The following is a 23,585-nucleotide window of genomic DNA, read 5'->3' on the forward strand; positions in this document are numbered from 1 at the left end:
ACAGAGATGATGCAAGAAATGTTTAACAAAGATCTAGAAGAATTAAAGAACAAACAAACAGAGATGAACAATAAAATAACTGAAATGAAAACTATACTAGAAGGAATCAAGAGCAGAATAACTTAGGTAGAAGAACAAATAAGTGACCTGGAAGACAGAATGGTGGAATTCACTGCTGCGGAACAGACTAAAGGAAAAAGAATGGAAAGAAACGAAGACAGACTAAGAGACCTCTGGGACAACATTAAACGCAACAACATTCGCATTATACGGGTCCCAGAAGGAGAAGAGAGAGAGAAAGGACCAGAGAAAATATTTGAAGAGATTATAGTCAAAAACTTCCCTAACTTGGGAAAGGAAATAGCCACCCAAGTCCAGGAAGCACAGCAAGTCCCATACAGCATAAAGCCAAGGAGAAACACGCTGAGACACAGAGTAATTAAACTGGCCAAAATTAAAGACAAAGAAAAATTAATGAAAGCAGCAAGGGAAAAATGACAAATAACATAAAAGGGAACTCCCATAAGGTTAACAGCTGATTTCTCAGCAGAAACTCTACAAGCCAGAAGGCAGTGGCATGATATACTTAAAGTGAGGAAAGGGAAGAACCTACAACTAAGATTACTCTACCTGGCAAGGATCTCATTCAGATTTGATGGAGGAATCAAAAGCTTTACAGACAAGCAAAAGCTAAGAGAATTCAGCACCACCAAACCAGCTCTACAACAAACGCTGAAGGAACTTCTCTAAGTGGGAAACACAAGAGAAGAAAAGGACCTACAAAAACAAACCCAAAACAATTAAGAAAATGGTAATAGGAACATACATATAGATAATTACTTTAAATGTGAATGGATTAAATGTTCCAACCAAAAGACATTCAGGCTTGCTGAAAGGATACAAAAACAAGACCCATATATATGCTGTCTACAAGAGACCCACTTCAGACCTAGGGACACATTCAGACTGAAAGTGAGGGGATGGAGATGGAAAAAGATATTCCATGCAAATGGAAATCAAAAGAAAGCTGGAGTAGCAATACTCATATCAAATAGACTTTAAAATAAAGAATGTTACAAGAGACAAGGAAGGACACTACATAATGATCAAGAGATCAATCCAAGAAGAAGATACAACAATTATAAATATATATGCACCCAACATAGGAGCACCTCAATACATAAGGCAACTGCTAACAGCTCTAAAAGAGGAAAACGACAGTAACACAATAATAGTGGGGGATTTTAACACCTCACTTACACCAATGGACAGATCATCCAAAATGAAAATAAATAAGGAAACAGAAGCTTTCAATGACACAACAGACCAGACACATTTAATTGATATTTATAGGACATTCCATCAAAAAACAGCATATTACACTTTCTTCTCAAGTGCGTATGGAACATTCTCCAGGATAGATCACATCTTGGGTCACAAATCAAGCCTCAGTAAATTTAAGAAAACTGTAATCATATCAAGCATCTTTTCTGACCACAACACTATGAGATTAGAAATCAATTACAGGGAAAAAAATATAAAAAACACAAACACATGGAGGCTACACAATACATTACTAAATAACCAAGAGATTACTGAAGAAATCAAAGAGGAAATCAAAAAATACCTAGAGACAAATGACAATGAAAACACGATGATCCAAAACCTATGGGATGGCGGAGTGGCTGGGACCGTGAGCCATGGCCGCTGGGCCTGCGCGTCCAGAGCCTGTGCTCCACAACAGGAGAGGCCACAACAGTGAGAGGCCCGCGCACCACAAAACAAAACAAAACAAAACAAAACAAAACAAAAAAAACAAATCCTATGGGATGCAGCAAAAGCAGTTCTGAGAGGGAAGTTTATAGCTATACAAGCCTACCTCAAGAAACAAGAAAAATCTCAAATATACAACCTAACCTTACACCTAAAGGAACTAGAGAAAGAAGAACAAACAAAACCCAAAGTTAGCAGAAGGAAAGAAATCATAAAGATCAGAGCTGAAATAAATGAAATAGAAACAAAGAAAACAATAGCAAAGATCAACTAAAGGCTGGTTCTCTGAGGATAAACAAAATTGATAAACCATTAGCCAGACTCATCAAGAAAAAGAGGGAGAGGACTCAAATCAATAAAATTAGAAATGAAAACAGAGAAGTTACAACAGGCACCACAGAAATACAAAGCATCCTAAGAGACTACTACAAGCAACTCTATGCCAATAAATTGGACAACCTGGAAGAAATGGACAAATTCTTAGAAAGGTATAACCTTCCAAGACTGAACCAGGAAGAAATAGAAAATATGAACAGACCAATCACAAGTAATGAAATTGAAACTGTCATTAAAAATCTTCCAACAAACAAAAGTCCAGGACCAAATGGCTTCACAGGTGAATTCTAACAAACATTTAGAGAAGAGCTAACACCCATCCTTCTCAAACTCTTCCAGAAAACTGCAGAAGAAGGAACACTCCCAAACTCATTCCATGAGGCCACCATCACCCTGATGCCAAAACCAGACAAAGATACTACAAAAAAAGAAAATTACAGACAAGTATCACTCATGAATATAGATGCAAAAATCCTCAACAAAATACTAGCAAACAAAATCCAACAACACATTAAAAGTATCATACACCATGATCAAGTGGGATTTACCCCAGGGATGCAAGGATTCTTCAATATACGCAAATCAATCAATGTGATACACCATATTAACAAACTGAAGAATAAAAACCATATGATCATCTCAATAGATGCAGAAAAAGCTTCTAAAATATTCAACACCCATTTATGATAAAAACTCTCCAGAAAGTGGGCATAGAGAGAACCTACCTCAACATAATAAAGGCCATATATGACAAACCCACAGCAAACATCGTTCTCAATGGTGAAAAACTGAAAGCATTTCCTCTAAGATCAGGAACAAGACAAGGACGTCCACTCTCACCACTATTATTCAACATAGTTTTGGAAGTCCTAGCCACAGCAATCAGAGAAGAAAAAGAAATAAAAGGAATACAAATTGGAAAAGAAGAAGTAAAACTGTCTCTGTTTGCAGATGACATGTTACTATACATAGAGAATCCTAAAAATGCCACCAGAAAACTACTAGAGTTAATCAATGAATTTGATAAAGTTGCAGGATACAAGATTAATACACAGAAATCTCTTGTATTCCTATACACTAACAATGAAAGATCAGAAGGAGAAATTAAGGAAACAATCCCATTTACCAATGCATCAAAAAGAATAAAATACCTAGGTATAAACCTACCTAGGGAGACAAAAGACCTGTATGCAGACAACTATAAGACACTGATGAAAGAAATTAAATACCAACAGATGGAGAGATATACCATGTTCTTGGTGTGGAAGAATCAATATTCTGAAAATGACTCTACTACCAAAAGCAATCTACAGATGCAATGCAATCCCTATCAAATTCCCAATGGCATTTTTTAAGGAACTAGAACAAAAAATCTTAAAATTTGTATGGAGACACAAAAGCCCCCGAATAGCCAAAGCAGTCTTGAGGGAAAAAAATGGAGCTGGAAGAATCAGACTCCCTGACTTCAGACTATACCACAAAGCTACAGTAATCAAGACAATATGGTACTGGCACAAAAACAGAAACACATATCAATGGAACAAGATAGAAAGCCCAGAGATAAACCCACGCACCTATTGTCAACTAATCTATGACAAAGGAGGCAAGGATATACAATGGAGAAAAGACAGTCTCTTCAATAAGTGGTACTGGGAAAACTGGACAGCTACATGTAAAATAATGAAATTAGAACACTCCCTAACACCATACACAAAAATAAACTCAGGATGGGTTCTAGACCTAAATGTAAGACTGGACACTATAGAACTCTTAGAGGAAAACATAGGAAAAACACTCTTTGACATAAATCACAACAAGATCTTTTTTGTTCCACCTCCTAGAGTAATAGAAATAAAAACAAAAATAAACAAATGGGACCTAATGAAATTTAAAAGCTTTTGCAAAGCAAAAGAAACCATAAACAAGACGAAAAGGTAACCCTCAAAATGGGAGAAAATATTTGCAAAGGAATCAACAGACAAAGGATTAATCTCCAAAATGTATAAACAACTCATGCAGCTCAATATTAAAGAAACAACCAACCCAATCCAAAAACGTGCAGACCTTAATAGACATTTCTCCAAAGAAGACATACACATGGCCATGAAGCACAGGAAAAGCTGCTCAACATCACTAATTATTAGAGAAATGCAAATCAAAACTTCAATGAGGTATCACCTCACATGAGTTAGAATGGGCTTCATCAGAAAATCTACAAACAAATGCTGGAGAGGGTGTGGAGAAAAGGGAACCCTCTTGCACTGTTGGTGGAAATGTAAATTTATACAGCCACTATGGAGAACAGTATGGAGGTTTCTTAAAAAGTAAAAATAGAATTACCATATGATCCAGCAATCCCACTACTGGGCATATACCCAGAGAAAACCATAATTCAAAAAGACACATGCACCCCAATGTTCACTGCAGCACTATTTACAATAGCCAGGTCATAGAAGCAACCTAAATGCCCATCGACAGACGAATGGATAAAGAAGATGTGGTACATATATACAATGGAATATTACTCAGCCATAAAAAGGAACAATACTGAGTCATTTTTTGAGATGTGGATGCATCTAGAGACAGTCATACAGAGTGAAGTAAGTCAGAATGAGAAAAACAAATATCGTATACTAACACATGTATGTGGAACCTAGAAAAATGGTACAGATGAACCGGTTTACAGGGCAGAAGTTGAGACACGGATGCAGAGAACAAACTTAAGGACACCAAGAGGGGAAAGCTGCAGGGGGGGTGGGGGGTGGGGATAGTGGTGTGCTGAATTGGGCGATTGGGATTGACAAGTATACACTGATGTGTATAAAATTGATGACTAATGAGAACCTGCTGTATAAAAAAATTCAAAAATTAAAAAAAAAGAAAGATGATAATCATAAAAAAATCCAAAAAAGACTACTTTAAAAGATGAAACAGATAAATCTCTATCAAGGCTAATCAATAAAAAATAAGAATAGACACAAATACATAACACAATGAAAACAGGAACATAACCATAAACATAGTTAAAATATTTTTATGTGTATATGACTACTATGTAAACTCCGTGGCAATAAGTTTGAAAATATAAATGGATGCTTTTCTTTAAAAATATGAATTTCCAAAATTGACTCAAGAAGTATCTGAATTATGGTGAGTTTGAATGAAGCCAGACTTAAAAAGTATATACTATATGATTCAATGTATATGAAGCTCTAGGGAATTCCCTGGCAGTCCAGTGCTTAGGACTCCATGCTTCCACCACAGGGGGTACGGGTTCGATCCCTAGTCAGGGAACTAAGATCCCACATTTCTGCATGCCGTGCAGCGCAGCCAAAAAAATAAAGTATATGAAGCTCTAGAATAAGCTAAACTAATCTACAGTGATAGAAGTCAGACTGGTGGTTCTTCAGGCAGAGGCAGGGATGAAGGACTGCAACAGAATACAAGAGAACTTTCAGGAGTGATGGAAATGATCTATATGTTGATGGGGTGGTGATTATCAGGTATATCTTTGTTAAAACTCTTAGAATCATATACTTAAAATGCTTGCATTTATAAATATATATATAAATCACATCTCAATAAAGTGGAAAAAAAGTTGAAAATAATCAAAAGCATGCAAAGACAAATACCTCAATTTTTATTACAAGATTTCTGTCAGTTATGAACTCCAAAACATCCATCAACAAGAATAAAGTACAATAAAGATCTGTATTGACATGAAAAGATATTCCTAATATTTTACTTTAAAAAAGGTGATTACTATAATAGGCATAATATGATCCTCATTTTTATTAATATATAATATGATTTAAAGTCACATGTATATTTTCTCAGAGTAAAGTGTGGAAGACATAACAACATAAGTTGTGATTCTGGATTCAGGTAGAGTTGATACTTTTTCTTTTAGCCATTTTAAAATAATAAATGTGTATTACTTATAAAATAAATAATATACATTTTGTAAAATAAAAAAAATAATGATTAGTTTTAATCAGCTCATCACATTTGTATTAGCTTACCAGTGTCACAGAAATTATTCTAAGATCAACAAATAGTGATAGTTCTAAGGTCAATAACAAGCATGATCTAATATTTCACAATGGTTTAAAATAATTTAAAAACAATGTTACGTTTTGAAAAAATTACACAAATCCAAAATAGGAAAGTTCCGAAATGAATATGAGAGCTAGAGAACAGATGGATGTATGAACTGAGAACTGACAGATTTCAGGAAAAAATTAGAAAAGAAAAACTATTTCAGAATTAAAGAATAGAAAGAACACAAAAGTGAACAGATCTTGTAAAAAACACGGTAAGGGAAATAAATGATGAAAAACAGAAAAGTGAAAAAATATGATAAAAAGGATTTCAGAGGAATAGGCATTTATATATGGCATACGTATATGCAGAGGAGATGTAATACAGAGAGAGTAGAATGGAGTCCTTTGAAGAAAAACAAGCTCTGAAACAAAACAAACATTTAAAACCATAATTAAAGTTTTCTGAAATAGAAGAAAACGAAGTTACAGAACAGTCATCACTAAGACATTGCCTAATGAAACTTTTGGACTTTCAAGATAGGAAAAATATCCTTTAGTTATCCAAGCAAAATAATTCCAATTGATCTACATGGGAGAGAAATCATATTGGCATCAGAATTTTAACCAGCAACATTTTATACAACACCAAGATATTGTGGAGAGAAAATATGGGTCAAGGATTTTATATTCAACCAAATTGTTCTTGAAGCATATAAGTACCACAAGTACAAATATACAAAACTCAGGAAATATTGTTCCTTCCTAAGGAATCTCCTAGACAACACACTTCAACACATTTCAGACAACCATAAAATGATCTGAGAAGCTCTAATATTACAAAGAAAATATGAGAGAATAAAACACTAGACAATTCTTTCCCAAGGAATCTCCCACAAAATATACTTCAGACAACCAAAAAATGATTTGAGAAGCTTCGCCATAAGGAAAATAGTGGAGAATGGAAGAACTGGTAAATCCAACTTTCCATAGAACAATATATGCAGTTTCTGCAATAAATCAATGATATGAAACAAAGGGCAGGGAGGTGACTTACATAACCAAAGGTACTATTATTAACTTGTTTTGATCCTGATTCAAAAAAATTAACAATAAAAAGGCATTTTTAAACAATTAAGAAAACTGATTATGCATTAGTTATTAGATGTAATAGAGAATTATTATTAATTTTGTTAAGTACAACGATGTAAGAAAATGCCTGAATTTTTTTAGAGATACACACTTAAATGTTGTAAAGTGATACAGTTGGAATATTTAATACCCAAGAAAAAGAGAAAAAGTGATGACGCTAATGTGCAAAAAACTTGTTAACTACTGAATCTGGATCATGGGTATATGGAAGTTTACTGTATTATTCTACTTTTATGCATGTTTGAAATTTTTCATAATTAAAAAAATAAAACTAGAGATATATCATCCAGATAACACAGAGGCATACTAGACAACCATGACAAAGACAACTGCTTTCTCTATCTTTGTCTCTGTTCTCTCTCTCTCACACACACACATACATACAATGCAGAGACTAGAGATACAAAAAGATAAACACAGAAAGAAAAAAAAGTACCTAAAAATAGACAATTCCCTTATCTAGTATGAATTGATCTTCCTAAATTAAAAATATTAAAGTGTAGAAATGTGCTAAGGGACAGGAGAGGAGAAAGCAGTGGACTGACTTGGAAGTCATTTTGCAAATGTACCACATAGTATCTGTGCTTTCTGAGCAAATCATTTAACCTTCCTGAGCTTCAGTTCTACAAGGGGATAATAGATGTCCTATCTACCTCAGAGACACTGTAATGATCAAATGACACCATACAGGAAACAATGCTTTGTCTATTATAACCATGATCTAAAAGTAAAAGAATATTAATAATTAGGTATTTGTTATCTCTTGCCCAGATATATTTCAATTACTTAAAGTAAATATTTACTGCACATATCACCTTCTAATCCTTATTTTCTAGGTTAATAACATATCATATCACATTAACTTAATATCTAATGTTATACTCACTACTCCTGTGTAATAGCGTAGTCCAACTACATGACCTCTCAAAGTTCCAAATAAAACTGAATCTAGCTCTTCATCGCTCGTTAGGAAATCATCTGGAGGAATAATATCTTGGAATTCAAAACGAGGAAAGAAAGTTGGATATGAGAGGCGTGGAAAATTTCCATGGACTCCGTACTGGACAGTCTGCAAGTACTTCCAAACAGGATCTCTATTAAAAAAACAAACAAACAAAAAACAACAACAACAACAAAACCACACACACAGAAAAACAATACAAAATTTAACCAAATATTTCTCAAAGACCATACCATATTTAAAGGCCAATTGTTTTCTCACATTTTACTTCAACAAATTAAATCTTATGTGGGAAGTGCTGTATAAAGATTAATCGCGTTCCTGTGGTTAAAGCAAGAATTGGAGTGGCGGAGGTTTCTAGAAACCCTACCTGTTCAATAATGTGTCTTCTACCCTCAAGTATTCAAAGTGAAAACCCCAATAAGGGTTCACAAATCTCTTTCCTAGTCTGCATCACCTACTTAAATTGAAATATATGTGATGTCTGTAACTAATTATACACCAAAATTTCAATACATCTTGAGCTAGAAGAGACCTGAAAATACTTAATTTTTTTACACGAAGCCATTTATAGCTTTACAAATAATACATCCAGTAACCACTACTTTAATTCCCTTCGACTAGAACCCTTATTTTATTCAGGTATCCTAACGGTGCCATCATGGGAAGCTGACCTCAAGCCCCCCACTCCCGTTGGTTTAAGGGTAACCTCAACCCCCCGATGGAGAATTGTTTCCGGAACGGGTATGTAAACCAATTTGGACAATGAAAAGTAAGAGGAAGTCGGCGGGGAGGCTTCCAGGAAGCTTCTACTTTGCTAAGAACGGAGAGAAGCTATTTCCCCTGCGTTCTCCTTGCACGTCACGCGTCCTGCTTTTGGCTCCTCTGCAGATGTGTATTTGCACGTCTGTGCATGCACATCAGTTGTGAGGTGCTTGGGGACAGGGGCTGTCTTACGCGGCCCTTTCGGCCGAGCACAATGCTCGGCGCACAGTGGGTATCTCATGGGTGTTTTGTGGAATAAAGCACAGGGCGAGAAGAGTCCCCGGCTAAGGAGTGGAGCTTAGAGCCCCAGGCTCCCTACGGCCGTTGACAGAGATTTCCCCAAGGCCCTGGCACGAGACTCGCCTGAGAAGCCTCCCCTCGCCCGCGGAAACTCTGCATTTATTTCTCTCGCGGCTATAGGAGCCGCCAGGGGGACGAACGCCAGCTTGAGAGCTGCGGCTCGCAAGGGGAACGCGAAGGAAACGCGGGGAAAGTCAGGTTCATCTGGGGACGCGGCCACGCCGTTACCCCCTGCGCCCCACTCCCTCCGCCCCCTTCACCCCCTTCACCTCTTGAACATCCAGGACATGGCGCTGAGTGGGTGACGAGAGGAACTTAGGCGCCCGGGATCGTTCTCGAGCCGCCTGGAAAAGCCTCCTTCCAGGCCCCGGGGCCGAAAAGCCTGGGGCAGGTTCCGAGGGCCGAAGCAAGAGCGCGCTTCTTCAAGGTAAGACGCCGCGAGCTAAGCCAGACGTCGACGCCGTCTCCTTTCAGCAGCAATGTGAGAGGCCAGCGACGCTTTGTGACTGGCACCCGGAACGTCCAATCCCGAGGAGGGGCCTACGGAGACCAACCAAGCAGAGCACAGAAGGGTGAGCAACTCCGCCCTGCGCAGCGATTCAAAGACGGGAGGAGGGGGTCCCGGCTGCAGGGGCGGTTTCATCCGGGTTCTTCCCCACCCCCAAGGCAGGGGCGAGGGAAAGCCACGCGGTTCGAAGAGCCCGGCTGCAGTGCTCAGGGTGTACACGTTTCTGTTTGATTCCCCGACTCAATGAAAGGGCGACGCCTGTCCTTTCCGCTGTTTCCCTCAAGCCCTAAGCCTCGGCCCCATTCTTCAGGTCCTACCACTATCCTGCCTCTAATTTTCCCTTGATCTTATGTGACATGTAGTAGTGTCTTCCACTGCGTAAGCTCCTTTCCTTCGTTTATCTGCGGTGAATCCAGGTAGTTGCCCTCAAAATATGCATTTTAAGCCCCACGAGCGAGTCAATGAGCCACACCGGGTACAGAGAGCTTAATCGCAATTTAGATTTATGGCGTTCCCCCTCCATCTCTCCCTCTCTCCCTCTCCCACCACCCCCACCTTTTTGGGGGGGGCGGAATTTTCATTTCTACTAGAGGAAAGCCATAAAATGTGATGAGAGCACAAGAACCTTGTTGGTGGCAGCTGGAAGTGGCCCAGCCTCCCCTGAGGGCACGTGGCTCTCCCTGCAGGGTGGGAAGAAGCTGGTTTTCCTCGGGGAACTGTCGGGGTCGCTCCGGAGTGCTCCGTGGACGGCTTTTGAGAATCTGAGGAGACTCAGGAGAATTCAACTTTGAGTGGGTGGGCCAGTTCGTCCTGCTGCCAGCCAAGGTGCTGGCAGGGCTGGTCTCTACGCCTTGGGGGCCTTGTATAATACCTGGTGCAGCAACAGCACCGGGGTAAGAAGCTGGTGGTGGCCCTGACCAGTGCTTAGGGCTAGGTGTAACTGTCAAGGGATGTGCAGGATCAAAGAGGAAATGTATTTGAGAAGGTGATTAGTATTGACCTTTGCCCTTCAAAGAGTGGTCCATTTCACACTTCCATCAGAAGAGTAAGAGAGATGGTCAATGAAACAGCCTTTCAGGAGGCATTTGTTCACTATCTTAAACTATTCGATCTGTAAATATGAAGCTGCAGTAGAATGAGAAATAGAATTTGCAGCAACTTATTACTTCATCTCACTAAACAGAAGGAAGATGAAGGGAGTGGCATTTCAAATTATTTTAGTTATTTTAAAAATAAATTTATTTATTTTTGGCTGCGTTGGATCTTGATGCTGTGTGCGGGCTCTCTCTAGCTGCAGCGAGCAGGGGCTACTCTTCGTTGCGGTGCGCAGGCTTCTCATTGCTGTGGCTTCTCTTGTTGCGGAGCACGGGCTCTAGGCACGCGGGCTTCAGTAGTTGTGGCTCGTGGGCTCTAGAGCACAGGGTCAGTAGTTGGGGCGCATGGGCTTAGTTGCTCCGCGCCGTGTGGGATCTTCCCAGACCAGGGCTCGAACCCGTGTCCCCTACATTGGCAGGTGGATTCTTAACCACTGCACCACCAGGGAAGCCCTATTTTAGTTATTTTACTTTCTTCTGGAAGTATTATGAGGCAAATGGCAGTATAGCTCAATTTTGAATGTGCCAGATCTAAATAAGTTCTTGAAAAATATGCCAGAATATGCCCTAATTGAAAATGTTTTGCGTGTAAAGTTAATAAAGAAGTTATGCTCGTCAGACTGAAAGATAAATTTCAAATCCGGCAATACCTATCAGGTAAACCTGACCCTTTCAAGACTTGAAACCTATGAATAATGACTATCCCATGGTTAAAGAATGTGGATTGAATGAAGTAAAAATTTGTTATTTAAAGTCAACATTTTTGTCCATATTGTCACTATTTTACATCTCAGATCTAGCAACTGAACTTAAACTTGAATACTTCCATTTAATTGTTCTTTATTATTTTTAGTTTTAAAAAAGAAGTGCAGTTTGTACTAGTTTGATTAAAATGTCACAACACTTACGAATTCAGATGAGAAAATGTTTTCTGAAAAATAAACATTTGTAACTGGAAAAAAGAGAATGGGAACTGTACAGTGGCTTGTGTGTTGGACTGATGTGTAAGGAGGAGAGTGTCACAAAGAGGATAGTGAGGAAGATAAGGGCCAGATTACATAGAAATTTATGGTCTGTGGTAGAGTTTGTATTTTATGTTCAATGCAATAGAAATCCATTAAATGTTTTAAGCAGGAGAAAGACAATCTAGATTAAGCTTTAAAAAATTCACTCAGTCAGCTCTGTGAGAATGGATTATAGGGAACAAGAACAGAAATGGAGAAACTGGTTAGTTGATAATTAGAAAATGATTGTGTCCAGGTAAGACATGATGATAGCTTGGAACGGGGAGGTGATGAAGCTAAGACGACCAAAAGGGTTTACTGATGGATTTGGATATGGGAGCTGAGGGAGGGGAAGGAATAAAAAATTCCTCCAGCCAGCCACCCAACTACTAGTCATAAGCATGCTTTCTCATCCTCTACCCCCCTTTATGCAAATTAAACATGTCATTCCCCTGTTTGATGCTGTGAGCATGCAATCAAAAGAACGGCATGGGGACTTCCCTGGCAGTCCAGTGGTTAAGACTCCATGCTTCCACTGCAGGGGGCACATGTTCAATCCCTGGTCGGGGAACTAAGATTCCACATGCCTTGCGGCATGGCCAAAAAAATAAAAGATAATAAATTAAATTTAAAAAACACGAAAGAATGGCATGTATGGCTTTTTATAATGTCTCCTACTTCCCACTCCTGTCACTTCCCAACCCACCCTGCCTATAATGGCCTTCACATACATAACCATAAGGCCATTCTCACACCCAACAAAATTAATAATCAATCCTTGATGTCGTCTAATAACTAGTTCATAGTCCAATTTTCACAATTGTCTCAAAAAATGTTCTTTAATAGTTTGATAACAAAAATAGAATTTTGAAGCCCTTGACAAAGAAAATAACTTAAAGAGTCTGAATTTCCAAAAGTCTGGCTTCAATACAAAAACTTCCAAGTTTTATTAGTTATGTCATAACTAATAGATTTCTGGAAGAATATATGATGTTGTAAGAACTTGCTATTTTATCAATTCATTCACCCAAAAGGAGATAGAGACAAAGTTCAATGGAAGAGGAGAATTTTGGGGAATGACATAGGAGAGTTCAGAGAAAATCTCTAAGTGAATCTTAGGGAAAGGGCCTGGAATGCCTGGGCCAAGTGCCACAGAATGAGGGACGGTAGCCTAGCAAAGTTCCTGGAGATCCTATGAGAAAAGGAAACTGTGACTCATTTTCCAGAGAGTAGCCTCAAGATTCTGCAGATCTTTTTTTTTTTTTAACATCTTTATTGGAGTGTAATTGCTTTACAGTGGTGTGTTAGTTTCTGCTTTATTACAAAGTGAATCAGTTATACATATACATATGTTCCCATATCTCTTCCCTCTTGCATCTCCCTCACTCCCACCCTCCCTATCCCACCCCTCTAGGTGGTCACAAACCACCGAGCTGATATCCCTGTGCTATGTGGCTGCTTCCCACTAGCTATCTGTTTTACATTTGGTAGTGTATATATGTCCATGCCACTCTCTCAGTTTGTCACAGCTTACCCTTCCCCCTCCCCATATCCTCAAGTCCATGCTCTAGTAGGTCTGTGTCTTTATTCCCGTCTTACCCCTAGGTACTTCATGACCTTTGTTTTCTTAGATTCCATATATATGTGTTAGCATACGGTATTTGTTACAAATAGAACTACCATACAACCCAGCAATCCCACTACTGGGCATATACCCTGAGGAAACCATAATTCAAAAAGAGTCATGCAGCACAATGTTCATTGCAGCTCTATTTACAATAACCAGGACAGGGAAGCAACCTAAGTGTCCATCGACAGATGAATGGATAAAGAAGATGTGGGCACATGTATACAATGGAATATTACTCAGCCATAAAAAGAAACGAAATTGAGTTATTTGTAGTGAGGTGGATGGACCTAGAGTCTGTCATACAGAGTGAAGTAAGTCAGAAAGAGAAGATTCTGCAGATCTTAGAGAAAGCCTCAGAGATCAGAAGTGTGCCAGGGCAGAAAAGGAATAAAGGCTAATGAGATGGTTCTATTAAGGGGCCCAAAGGCCATCCTGCAAATCCTACTGGAGTCTCTGGTGGGTCTCCAGGATCACGGTTCTAGCAAGCAGAAGCAGAAGGCTGGTGCCTAAAGATGAGGTGGGATGAGTTATACCAGCAGTGGGTGGCCACAGAAGATGAATGAAGTCCAAACATAAGCCCCCTAGAGGGTTAGAGAAAGGAGACTGAATTTGAAACCTGAATTTAATTGACTTTAAGTCCTAAAATGACTTAACTACCTGGAAGTGACTAAATTAAGTTACCTCCCTTTAGGCAAACTGAAGGTTTAAGACAAATTAAGTTCAATAAAAAATTATCGTTTTGTCCTTGCAAACAGTAATTGAAACTAATACATGCTATACATCCATATACACACACATCTCAATGAATTTACATCTAGATATTTATAGCAGATACCTCTAGCTGGTTGATAAGGGGATTTACATTTTCTTCTTTTTGCTTATATGAATGTAAAATATTCTCTGTATTTAACATGTATTGCTTTTTTGCTGTAAGAAAATAATAAAAGATACAAACTAAATGTCGTAAAGAAATTATAGTTTTTCAACTTTCTGTCTTAATTCATTTAAGACTTATAGAAAGGTTGCAAAATCAGTACAAAAAGTTACCTCATATCTCTTACCCCATTAATTTTAGCATACATAATCACAGTACAATGATCAAAATCAGGAAATTAACATTGGTACAATAATATTTCTGAACCATTTTTGTAAATAAGACAAGGCAGAGGAAATGATAGAAAATAAAATCTTTTGTGACTTCGTTATTTACAACTGAATGTTCTTACACTTAATCAGGACTGCTACAGATTTGGGGGCAGATTCACGGGTAGAACAACAGCTGATGGGATAGAGGAAGTAATGTAAAATGAATGCCAAGTAAATTATTAATCAAAGAATGGAATGAATATCTAGTGCCTGCCTTGAAGTAAGCATTCAATGAATGCTCTTATTATTATTACTATTATTGTTGTAACAGAGTTATTATCTAATGAGTCTTCCAGCACTTAACAAGGAATACAGTTGATTGTGGCTGATTTCCCGGTGCTCATCAGCAAGTTGTTCCTAAATACCAGAATAACACTGTTTCCAGAAGCCAGTCATTTTCCCAGGTGCAAGTCCTTGAAACAGACTGAAATGTTTCATCAAGAACCAGAAGACCCTCTGATTCCCAACTCCCACTCTGAGAAATCTGTGGTGTTCCAGATAACAGAGGCCTTTCCCAGGAGATAATTGTTTCCTCCTCCTTTAGGGCCTTGGCTCACTTTGTGCTCCTACGTGGCTGAAGACCAGAGTTGCCGAAGAATTAGCACTGCCTGGGATCTGTTCCCTCTTTTGCCTCGTGCCCAGGATCTTTGTCTCAGCTTCAGGAAAGCACCACTCTGGTCTGTTAAAAAGAAAAACGTAGTCCAAAAATGGTGTCACTCATGCTAAAAGTCCATGATACCAAACCTAGTTTTCATACCTGATCTAATTGCAGTTTCAACCTCTCCCAGAAATGTCATCTTAATCCACCCATCTGGAATTTTCTGGTCAAGCACCAGTAAAATAATCTGTTACTTGGGCCCTCTCAATCCCCCAGAGGAAGAAGAGGCAATCTGCATGATAAAACCCTTGCTGTTCCCTAGCCTACCCACCCTACCCCACCCCAAAAAAGATGTCGTGGCCTAAAAATAATCTTTTCTTTTGCTACTAGCTCCCTTGCCACCTCACCCTTCTTCCACCCCGCACATTAAACACCATGCAAACAAAAAAATAAAAGTCCACATCAGACTAAAAATCTTACTGTAATACAACTGCATAACTAGGATGTTGTTATCCTAGTAGGATTACATAATATATAAATAGCTACCTATTTACAAATAACCCCATTCAAAGAGGAGGGGAAGCATTACACATATTACTGTTTTAGATTTCTATCCTTGAGGTGGTTGGAAGTCCCAAAACAAACACAACAAAATTACACATTTTTCTTCATCATCACTGAGGATTCATTATCCCCAAAGGGCTATAATCTAAATCCTCATTTCCTGATTCCCAGACTAGCGTAATGTTTTCCCCCAGATTATACAATTTAATCTAATAATTGAAAATATACACAAAGAGATTAAAAGCACACAAAAATTAAGTTTTTAAAAAATGCCAAAAAAGGGCTTCCCTGGTGGCGCAGGGGTTGAGAGTCCGCCTGCCGATGCAGGGGACACGGGTTCGTGCCCCGGTCCGGGAAGATCCCACATGCTGTGGAGCTGCTGGTCCCGTGGGCCATGACCGCTGAGCCTGTGCATCCGGAGCCTGTGCTCCGCAACGGGAGAGGTCACAACAGTGAGAGGCCCGCGTACCGCAAAAAAAAAAAAAAAAGAGAAAAAAAGGAATTAAAGTGGCATCACACTACAGACTAAACTTAGTAAAGACACATAATTGTTTTTCTTAAACTACAGGTATTTGAGAAAGTACTTGTGAAATTAACAGTTTATAAAAATAAGGTAAACATTTCAGGTGGGAGTAGAGACTGTTCTTAGGCTGAATCATACATGAGGTAAATTTTCAAGCCGTTTCACTTTGCTTTTTTCCTCATGCTGGCTTCAAAGTTATCCCTGGGGCACAAAATTATTCTCAGTTAAGAACCACTGCCACCTACACATGACTTTAAATTCTATCTGTATGCTGATCACTCCCAAATGTGTATCTCTAACCCCAGCTTCTTCTATGAGCTCCAGACTCATATGTAACAGACATCTTAAATTGACAAAGCTGGACCTACAAACAGGACTCTATTTTTTTTTTTTTTTCCTGCAACAGGCGGCTTGTGGGGTCTCAGCTCCCCAACCAGGGATTGAACCCAGGCCTTCAGCAGTGAGGGCACAGAGTCCTAACCACTAGTCCGCCAGGGAATTCCCTGAAACAGGACTATTAATTCCACCTCTCCCCTTCCTCAACGTGCTTATTCTTCTGGTTTCCCCCATTTCAGTAAACAGCATGTAAAAGAACTTGTAGTCATCCTTGAATCTTCTCTTGCTCTCACACCACACATTTTATCCCCCCTATGAGATCTCCAAAATATAACACAAATGTACCTAATTCTCTATTATCACCCTGTCCAAACCACTATGTTTTCTCACCTGAACTGCAATATTGCAATGGTCTGAATGAACTCCTTCCTACTTTCTGTTTTCCTCATCTAACTCTACTCTTAGTTCCATTCTTCATTCAGCAGCCAGAGAGATCTTTTTATATTGTAAACTATATCATATCATCCCCCTGCTAAAAATGGTCCAATAAATTATCTTTGCCTTAAAATGAAACCCAAATTCTTCCACAGTACATTAGTATCTAGGCCTGCCTCTCTCTTTTTTATCTCATTTCATTCCACCTTCCCCTGGGCTCCCGATGTTCTAGGAATACCGGCCTTCTTTCTGTTTTTATGGCATAGGTACCTCCAAGCTTGTTCAGGCCTCCAAGATTGCTCAGGCCTCCAGGCTTCTGAAATTCCTATTCCCTTTGTGTGGACCCCCAGACCTTTCCATGCTGGGCTCTTCCTCACGTTTCAGGTCTCAGCTCGAAAGCCACCTCCTCAGAAAGGCCTTCCTTGACTGTATGAGTACTTGACTAAAATACTCATTGCTCACTCACCCTCTCTCCCAGGGGTTAGCAAACTTGTTCTGTAAAAGGCTAGCGAATAAATATGTTCAGCTTTGTCTACACAACTCTGCTGCAGTAACAGAAAAGCAACCATGGACAGTACTTAAATGAATGGGAGTGGCTGTGTCCCAATGAAACTTTATTTACAAAACAGACAGCAGGCCGTAGTTTGCTTGCCCTTACTCTATCACATTATCCTGCTATATCATCTTCATAGAACTTACAACTAACTGGAATTACCCTGTTTGTTTTCTTGATTACTTCCTGTCTCCTTTCCCTAGATAAGCTCCACCAAAAAAAGGACCTTATGTTGTTCACAGTTTATATCCTGCAGTACCTAGAGGACAGTCTAGGTGCTCAGTAATTTTGTTGATTGAATCCATGAAGTAAATTAACTTTCCCTGCACTTGATATAATTAATGAAATCACTTAAAAACCAGATTCGATTCTACATAAAAGATGCTTTCTTGGGCTTCCCTGGTGGCGCAGTGGTTGAGAGTCTGCCTGCCGATGTGGGGGACACGGGTTCGAGCCCCGGTCTGGGAGGATCCTACATGCCGCAGAGCGGCTGGGCCCATGAGCCGTGGCTGCTGAGCCTGCGCGTCCGGAGCCTGTGCTCCGCAACGGGAGAGGCCACAACAGTGAGAGGCCCGTGTACCGCAAAAAAAAAAAAAAAAAAAAAAAAAAAAAGATGCTTTCTCTTACAGATGCTTACATTAATACAATTGAAAGAAGATAATTGGTAACCCCCAAAAACTTCTCAGAAACTTATCCAAACTTCTCAGATAATTTATCCAAATCACTCCTGCTTCCAATCAGATCTTTTTCTCTACATTTATACAAAATACACCTATATTTTTACTTTTAAAGAAAATAGTCATACAAATCTGACAACCGTGACAAAAGTTATATGTCTAGAGGACAGCAAGGGAGGTCTCCTTCACCGGAGAACCCGAGATAAATCACATCTCCTTCTCATCCCATAACCGATTAGTCTCCCAATTCATATCCTTCTTTCCTTGTCCTCCTTCCGCCATTCCTTAGGCTTTGGCACTTAGAATTTGTACATTTCTTGCATAGACCAACTACAGGCAGCTTTCTGCTCATTCTGTAGTTTTTATGGAGGTGCTACTGATGCTTTTAAGTTTCTTGGGGGCATTTTTAGTCCTCCTCAAAGTGTTCCTCAAAGCGGTCCATGTAACATGGAAATTTTGAAGAGAAGATCCCTGCGTAATTAGCGGTTAGTGTTCAGACTTAAAAGTTTCACATTATCTTTTGGGTAGAAGAAGTTGTGAGGTGGTTTTTGGAATTTAGATCTAAAATTCACTCCACTTGTCTTCCAAATGAAAATGTATACAACTCTTAAGATAGGCATTGAATGTTACTATATTTTTATCTCCTGAAGCTGGAGGTAGGAGAACCTGAGAATACATGCTATAAGAAATAAGGGCTACACTTAGCCTATTCAAAAAAGATTAAGTCAGAGGCCTAATGGACGGCTAAAGTATGATTCTTCTAGGATTTGTCAAAATTAGAGAGGTCTCTTCTCTGCAGGTGAGAACATATCTTAATTTCCCCCTCAGGCCTGTCTATTTTATTGCATTAGCTAAGATAGCACTGAATACTGTTTGTATTCAATTTTTCATTTAGTAATTTGAAAAATATTTATTGGTCACCTCCTATGTGACAGAGCCTTCTACTAGACACTGGAGGTGTTAAGTAGCTGACAATCTAGTTTATGTGTGGAGGTCATTGTACTGTCACACTGATTCAATTCCCATCTGCTTGTCACAGGAAAATAGACTGGGCTGCCCCATTGATCAGTCATTGGGAAGAACAGTTTAGAAGAATAAACGTCCTGGGGCCATAAGGGCCTCCCAAGTGTTAGCTATCTGGAAGGTTCTGCTGAATGACAAGCCCCTCTCCCTCCACTGCCCAATGCAGCCTCTAACTGTCCTTTCCCTGACACCCCCGATACTTGTAAGGAAGCAGCTTGGACCCCTGGGTAGGTCTGAGAAACAAACAGTAACAAAGGCCGCCTCTATTTGGGAAGATTTCTCCAGGTGTGGAAATCCCTCAGGAACTTAAAAACCTCATACAATCCCCAGAGAAAAACCATCTCTCTGACACCATCTCCTCCAAGTCAATACGCTAAGATTTGCCCTGCTATAGGCCCCCTTCAGTTACATCACATCTGGGAACCAGTCCAGAGGGAGATGGAGACTTAGGGCTTCTTCTGAAATGGAAGTCCCCCGCTCTCTGCTCAACTTGAGGTCTCCTCTGTACTCTTCTCTACTTCTGATGGGAATAAAACCATTAGCCTAGTCTTCACTTCTCTGTCCCTGTGGGTAAACTAGATCCCTTCTATCTTCCTCCTGCCAAGGACCTGTGTTACAAGCCCTGTGGAGCCTCTCCTCAGCCTGGCCAACAAGAATCTGCCTAACAGGGAAGGCCCTTACCTGCCCTGGCTCAGCCGGGCACTGTCTGTGGCCCCAGCCTGCCTCTGGGAGAGCATGAGAAGAAAACAACTTTTTGATTTCCCTGTCATTTCCCAGTTTGTCCCCCACCTCCACCCCAAACATGTATGCTGACAGTTCTGTGGTTAGATGGAAGCTGTGTTTGTTAACTTCTTCACCATAACCTCCATCTGGTTAAATCAACACAAATAAATCCTGATCTCCCGCATCCCCACCTCACCGCCATACTTGCATTTCCAAATCCTGAAAGATGTGTTATCTCAACCCTTCTTTCCACGTCTCCTTAAGCTGTCATACTGGGGACTTCCCTGGGGGCGCAGTGGTTGGGAGTCCACCTGCCAATGCAGGGGACTCGGGTTCGAGCCCTGGTCTGGGAAGATCCCACATGCCGCAGAGCGACTAGGCCCATAAGCCACAACTACTGAAGGCTGCACACCTAGAGCCCGCGCTCCGCAACGGGAGAAGCCACCGCAATGAGAAGCCCACGCACCACAATGAAAACCCAACGCCTCCAATAAATAGATAAATAAATAAATAAATTTATTTTAAAAAAAAAACTGTCACACTGGGTTCCTTTCTTCTAAGGAGGCATCTCTTATCTCCAGGTGCCATCATCCATGGACAGACACACTAGAAATCCTTTCGTATTTAAGAGTCATGTTTAAAGTGTCACATCCTCCTTACAGAGTCACTCCCTAAGCAGTTGCCTTTTGGAAGCTAAACCAAGAGAGGTTAAATGATTTGCTCAAGAGCACACGGTGAGGGACTTCCCTGGTGGTCCAGTGGTTAAGAATCCACCTTCCAATGCAGGGAACGTGGGTTCAATCCCTGTTTGGGGAACTAAGATCCCACATGCCTCAGGGCAACTAAGCCTGTGCGCCGCAGCTACTGAGTCTGTGTGCTCTGGAGCCTGCGTGCCGCAACTACGGAGCCTGCGTGCTCTGGAGCCTGCACCACAACTAGAGAGAAGCCCGTGCGCTGCAGCAAAAGATCCCATGGGCCGCAACAAAGATCCTGAGTGCCGCAACTGAGACCCGATGCAGCCAAATACATTTTAAAAAAGAGAGAGAGAGAAGCACGTGATGCTAAAGCCAAGTTTCTAAAAAACCAGAAAAAACAAAAAACAGCACATGGTGAAAAAGAACAGACCCTGCTGTGTGTAAGGGGAGGGGTGAGGAGCTTAGATCCCAGAAAGGGACATAAGTTTGATGTCTTGTGTCCTCTCTGTTTAACACAACATGTGCATTTGTGTAAATGTTATGTTTGTTTATCAGGAAAATTGTGAGTCCACATGCACATGTTGTACAAATGGCTAGGAATCTCCTTTAAGTTTACGTTTACAATGAGTTTACTTATAAATAAGGACATCTTTGTATAAGAATGTTCGGGTACACGTGTGTGAACTTCCCTATCATGAAACTGGCACCTTGCTACCCCACGACGGCCCAAAGGAATCCATCATCCCCCATACATCAATAACCATTCTTTTTCTAGCCCATCTCCTACATATCTCTCATTGCCATAATATCATCTATCTATCTCCACTGCTCCGACTCTAGCCCAGACCATTATCATTTCTTCCCACGAATTCCTGACTCCAACTTCAACCCCTCCAACTGGCTTCACAGTGGTGCCCAGTTTTTCTAATATCCGATTCAGAGCAGGTAAGGTCTCTGCCTATAGCTCTAATGTCTCCACGCTGCCCTGGGGATAACAGTCACGTTGCTCAATTCCGCTTTAGGTGGTCCTTCTCCCCCGACCCCCTCCCCTTACCTTCATCTCTCTCCCTACAAAATGGTGACGTTCTGTTGATCACTTCCGCTCTGTTCTTTGGCCCTGTGGACGATTCCTCCACCAGGGACCTTGGCCCTGGCTGTAAGGGAGCAGGACCCTATGGGGCTTTCCCGGGACAGGCCTTCCCCGTTATCCTCCGCTGTGGCTCCTCTCTGAAAGGCCTAGATAATAGTATTTGATGCACATTTCCCGAGTGGTTTTGCAGATGTGAAACCCCACCACCGCCACCGAACGGAACAACTACTGGATGACCAAGAGCACAGAGCCCCAGGTCTCCTGGAGCCTAAGGACTGATAATGTTAAGCCCTGTGACACCACCCTGCTGCCTCACCATCAGCCAATCAGAGAACTGCGCACAAGCTGATCACGTGCCCTGCGACCACCCACCCCTCTCCTGGCCTTTTTTTTTTTTTTCCCCCGGTACGCGGGCCTCTCACTGTTGTGGCCTCTCCCGTTGCGGAGCACAGGCTCCGGACGCGCAGGCTCAGTGGCCATGGCTCACGGGCCCAGCCGCTCCGTGGCACGTGGGATCTTCCCGGACCAGGGGACGAACCCGCGTCCCCTGCATCGGCAGGCGGACTCTCAACCACTGCGCCACCAGGGAAGCCCCCCCTCTCCTGACTTTTAAAATGCTTTGCCGAAACCCTTCGGGAAGGCTTTTCAGGGCCTGAGCCACCTGTCCTCCTTGCCTGGCCTTGCAATAAACCTTTCTCTGCTCCACACTACGACTTTTCAATTTGTTTGGCCTCACTGTGCGTGGGGCACACGAACTTGCGTTAACATGGCCACATGCCTTGCCGAGTTCTTGCCTATCGGGCCTTCAGGTTTCAGGTAGAACCTCAGTCGCTCACGGAAACCTTCCCCACCCACATGCTTCCGCCCAACGCAGCAATTAAAACGCGTGCTCTTTGAGTTACACGGTTTCGTCAGTTTGCCTGTTAGCTCTTTCCAGATTGTGAGCTTTGGAAGGATAAATCCTATCCTGTAGGGAGGTCAGATACGGCCTCCATTATGAGGCAGAGGGAGGAGCAAGAGCTGCGCATGCCCACCGGCTTGCCTTCAGGCTGCACCAATCCAAGCCTCAGGGGATGACCTCACCGCCTACCGCCAGCGAGATCAAGCACCAGGCTCCAAAGTGCAGTGACTCGCAGGAGTTGGGCCCTAAAACTACTATTCCCAGAATCCTCTGGGAGTGCATCTTCTTCATCCGGAGCTATATTTCCCAGACTTCCCCGCAGGGTTTTGCTCAGAGTTGAAAGTTCGTTAGGTCATGGTGTATTAGAAGGTCCGGGAAGATGGGAGAGGGAGTACCAGAGGTGGGGATTGCCACAGCTGCGCCTGAAGCTGCCTAGTGCCTGGCGGAGGCATGGGTAGGCCTGGGGTTTTTCTCCAACTCACGCTGGCCTGCAAGGTTTTATTGGTTCCCAAGGGTCCCAGTGCCCTGGGTATCATGCCCTGGTGGCCACTGGGCATCTGTTGCAGAAGGAGAGGTAGAAGCAGTGGCGCTGCTGGCTGTTCTCAGTCTCCAAGGAAGCTACCTGAATGGGGCCCCAGATTCCCCTTCTCCCTTGCTCTTGCTCTTCAGTCACAAATTCCACTCCATTTCTGTTTCAGGGACTCAACTCTGCCAATGTGGGTGCAAGGATCCACCCTACCCCCACCCTCCAGTCCCTA

General features: G+C 41.3%; 1 protein-coding gene across 1 annotated transcript in view; it reads right to left on the reverse strand.

Moving 5' to 3' along the window:
• The window catches only part of HLTF (helicase like transcription factor), a gene marked incomplete at both ends in the record, with an annotated part of 90,320 nt that extends 66,936 nt beyond the window's left edge, over window positions 1–23,384 (reverse strand). The window contains 3 exon segments of the mRNA XM_079704755.1: window positions 8,188–8,395; window positions 23,310–23,326; window positions 23,328–23,384. Coding sequence (XP_079560881.1) covers window positions 8,188–8,395; window positions 23,310–23,326; window positions 23,328–23,384 — 282 coding nt within the window.
• Window positions 23,385–23,585: the final 201 nt, after the last annotated feature.

Source organism: Hyperoodon ampullatus (assembly GCF_949752795.1).
Source record: "Hyperoodon ampullatus genome assembly, chromosome: 5".
Classification (NCBI taxonomy): Eukaryota; Metazoa; Chordata; class Mammalia; order Artiodactyla; family Ziphiidae; genus Hyperoodon; species Hyperoodon ampullatus.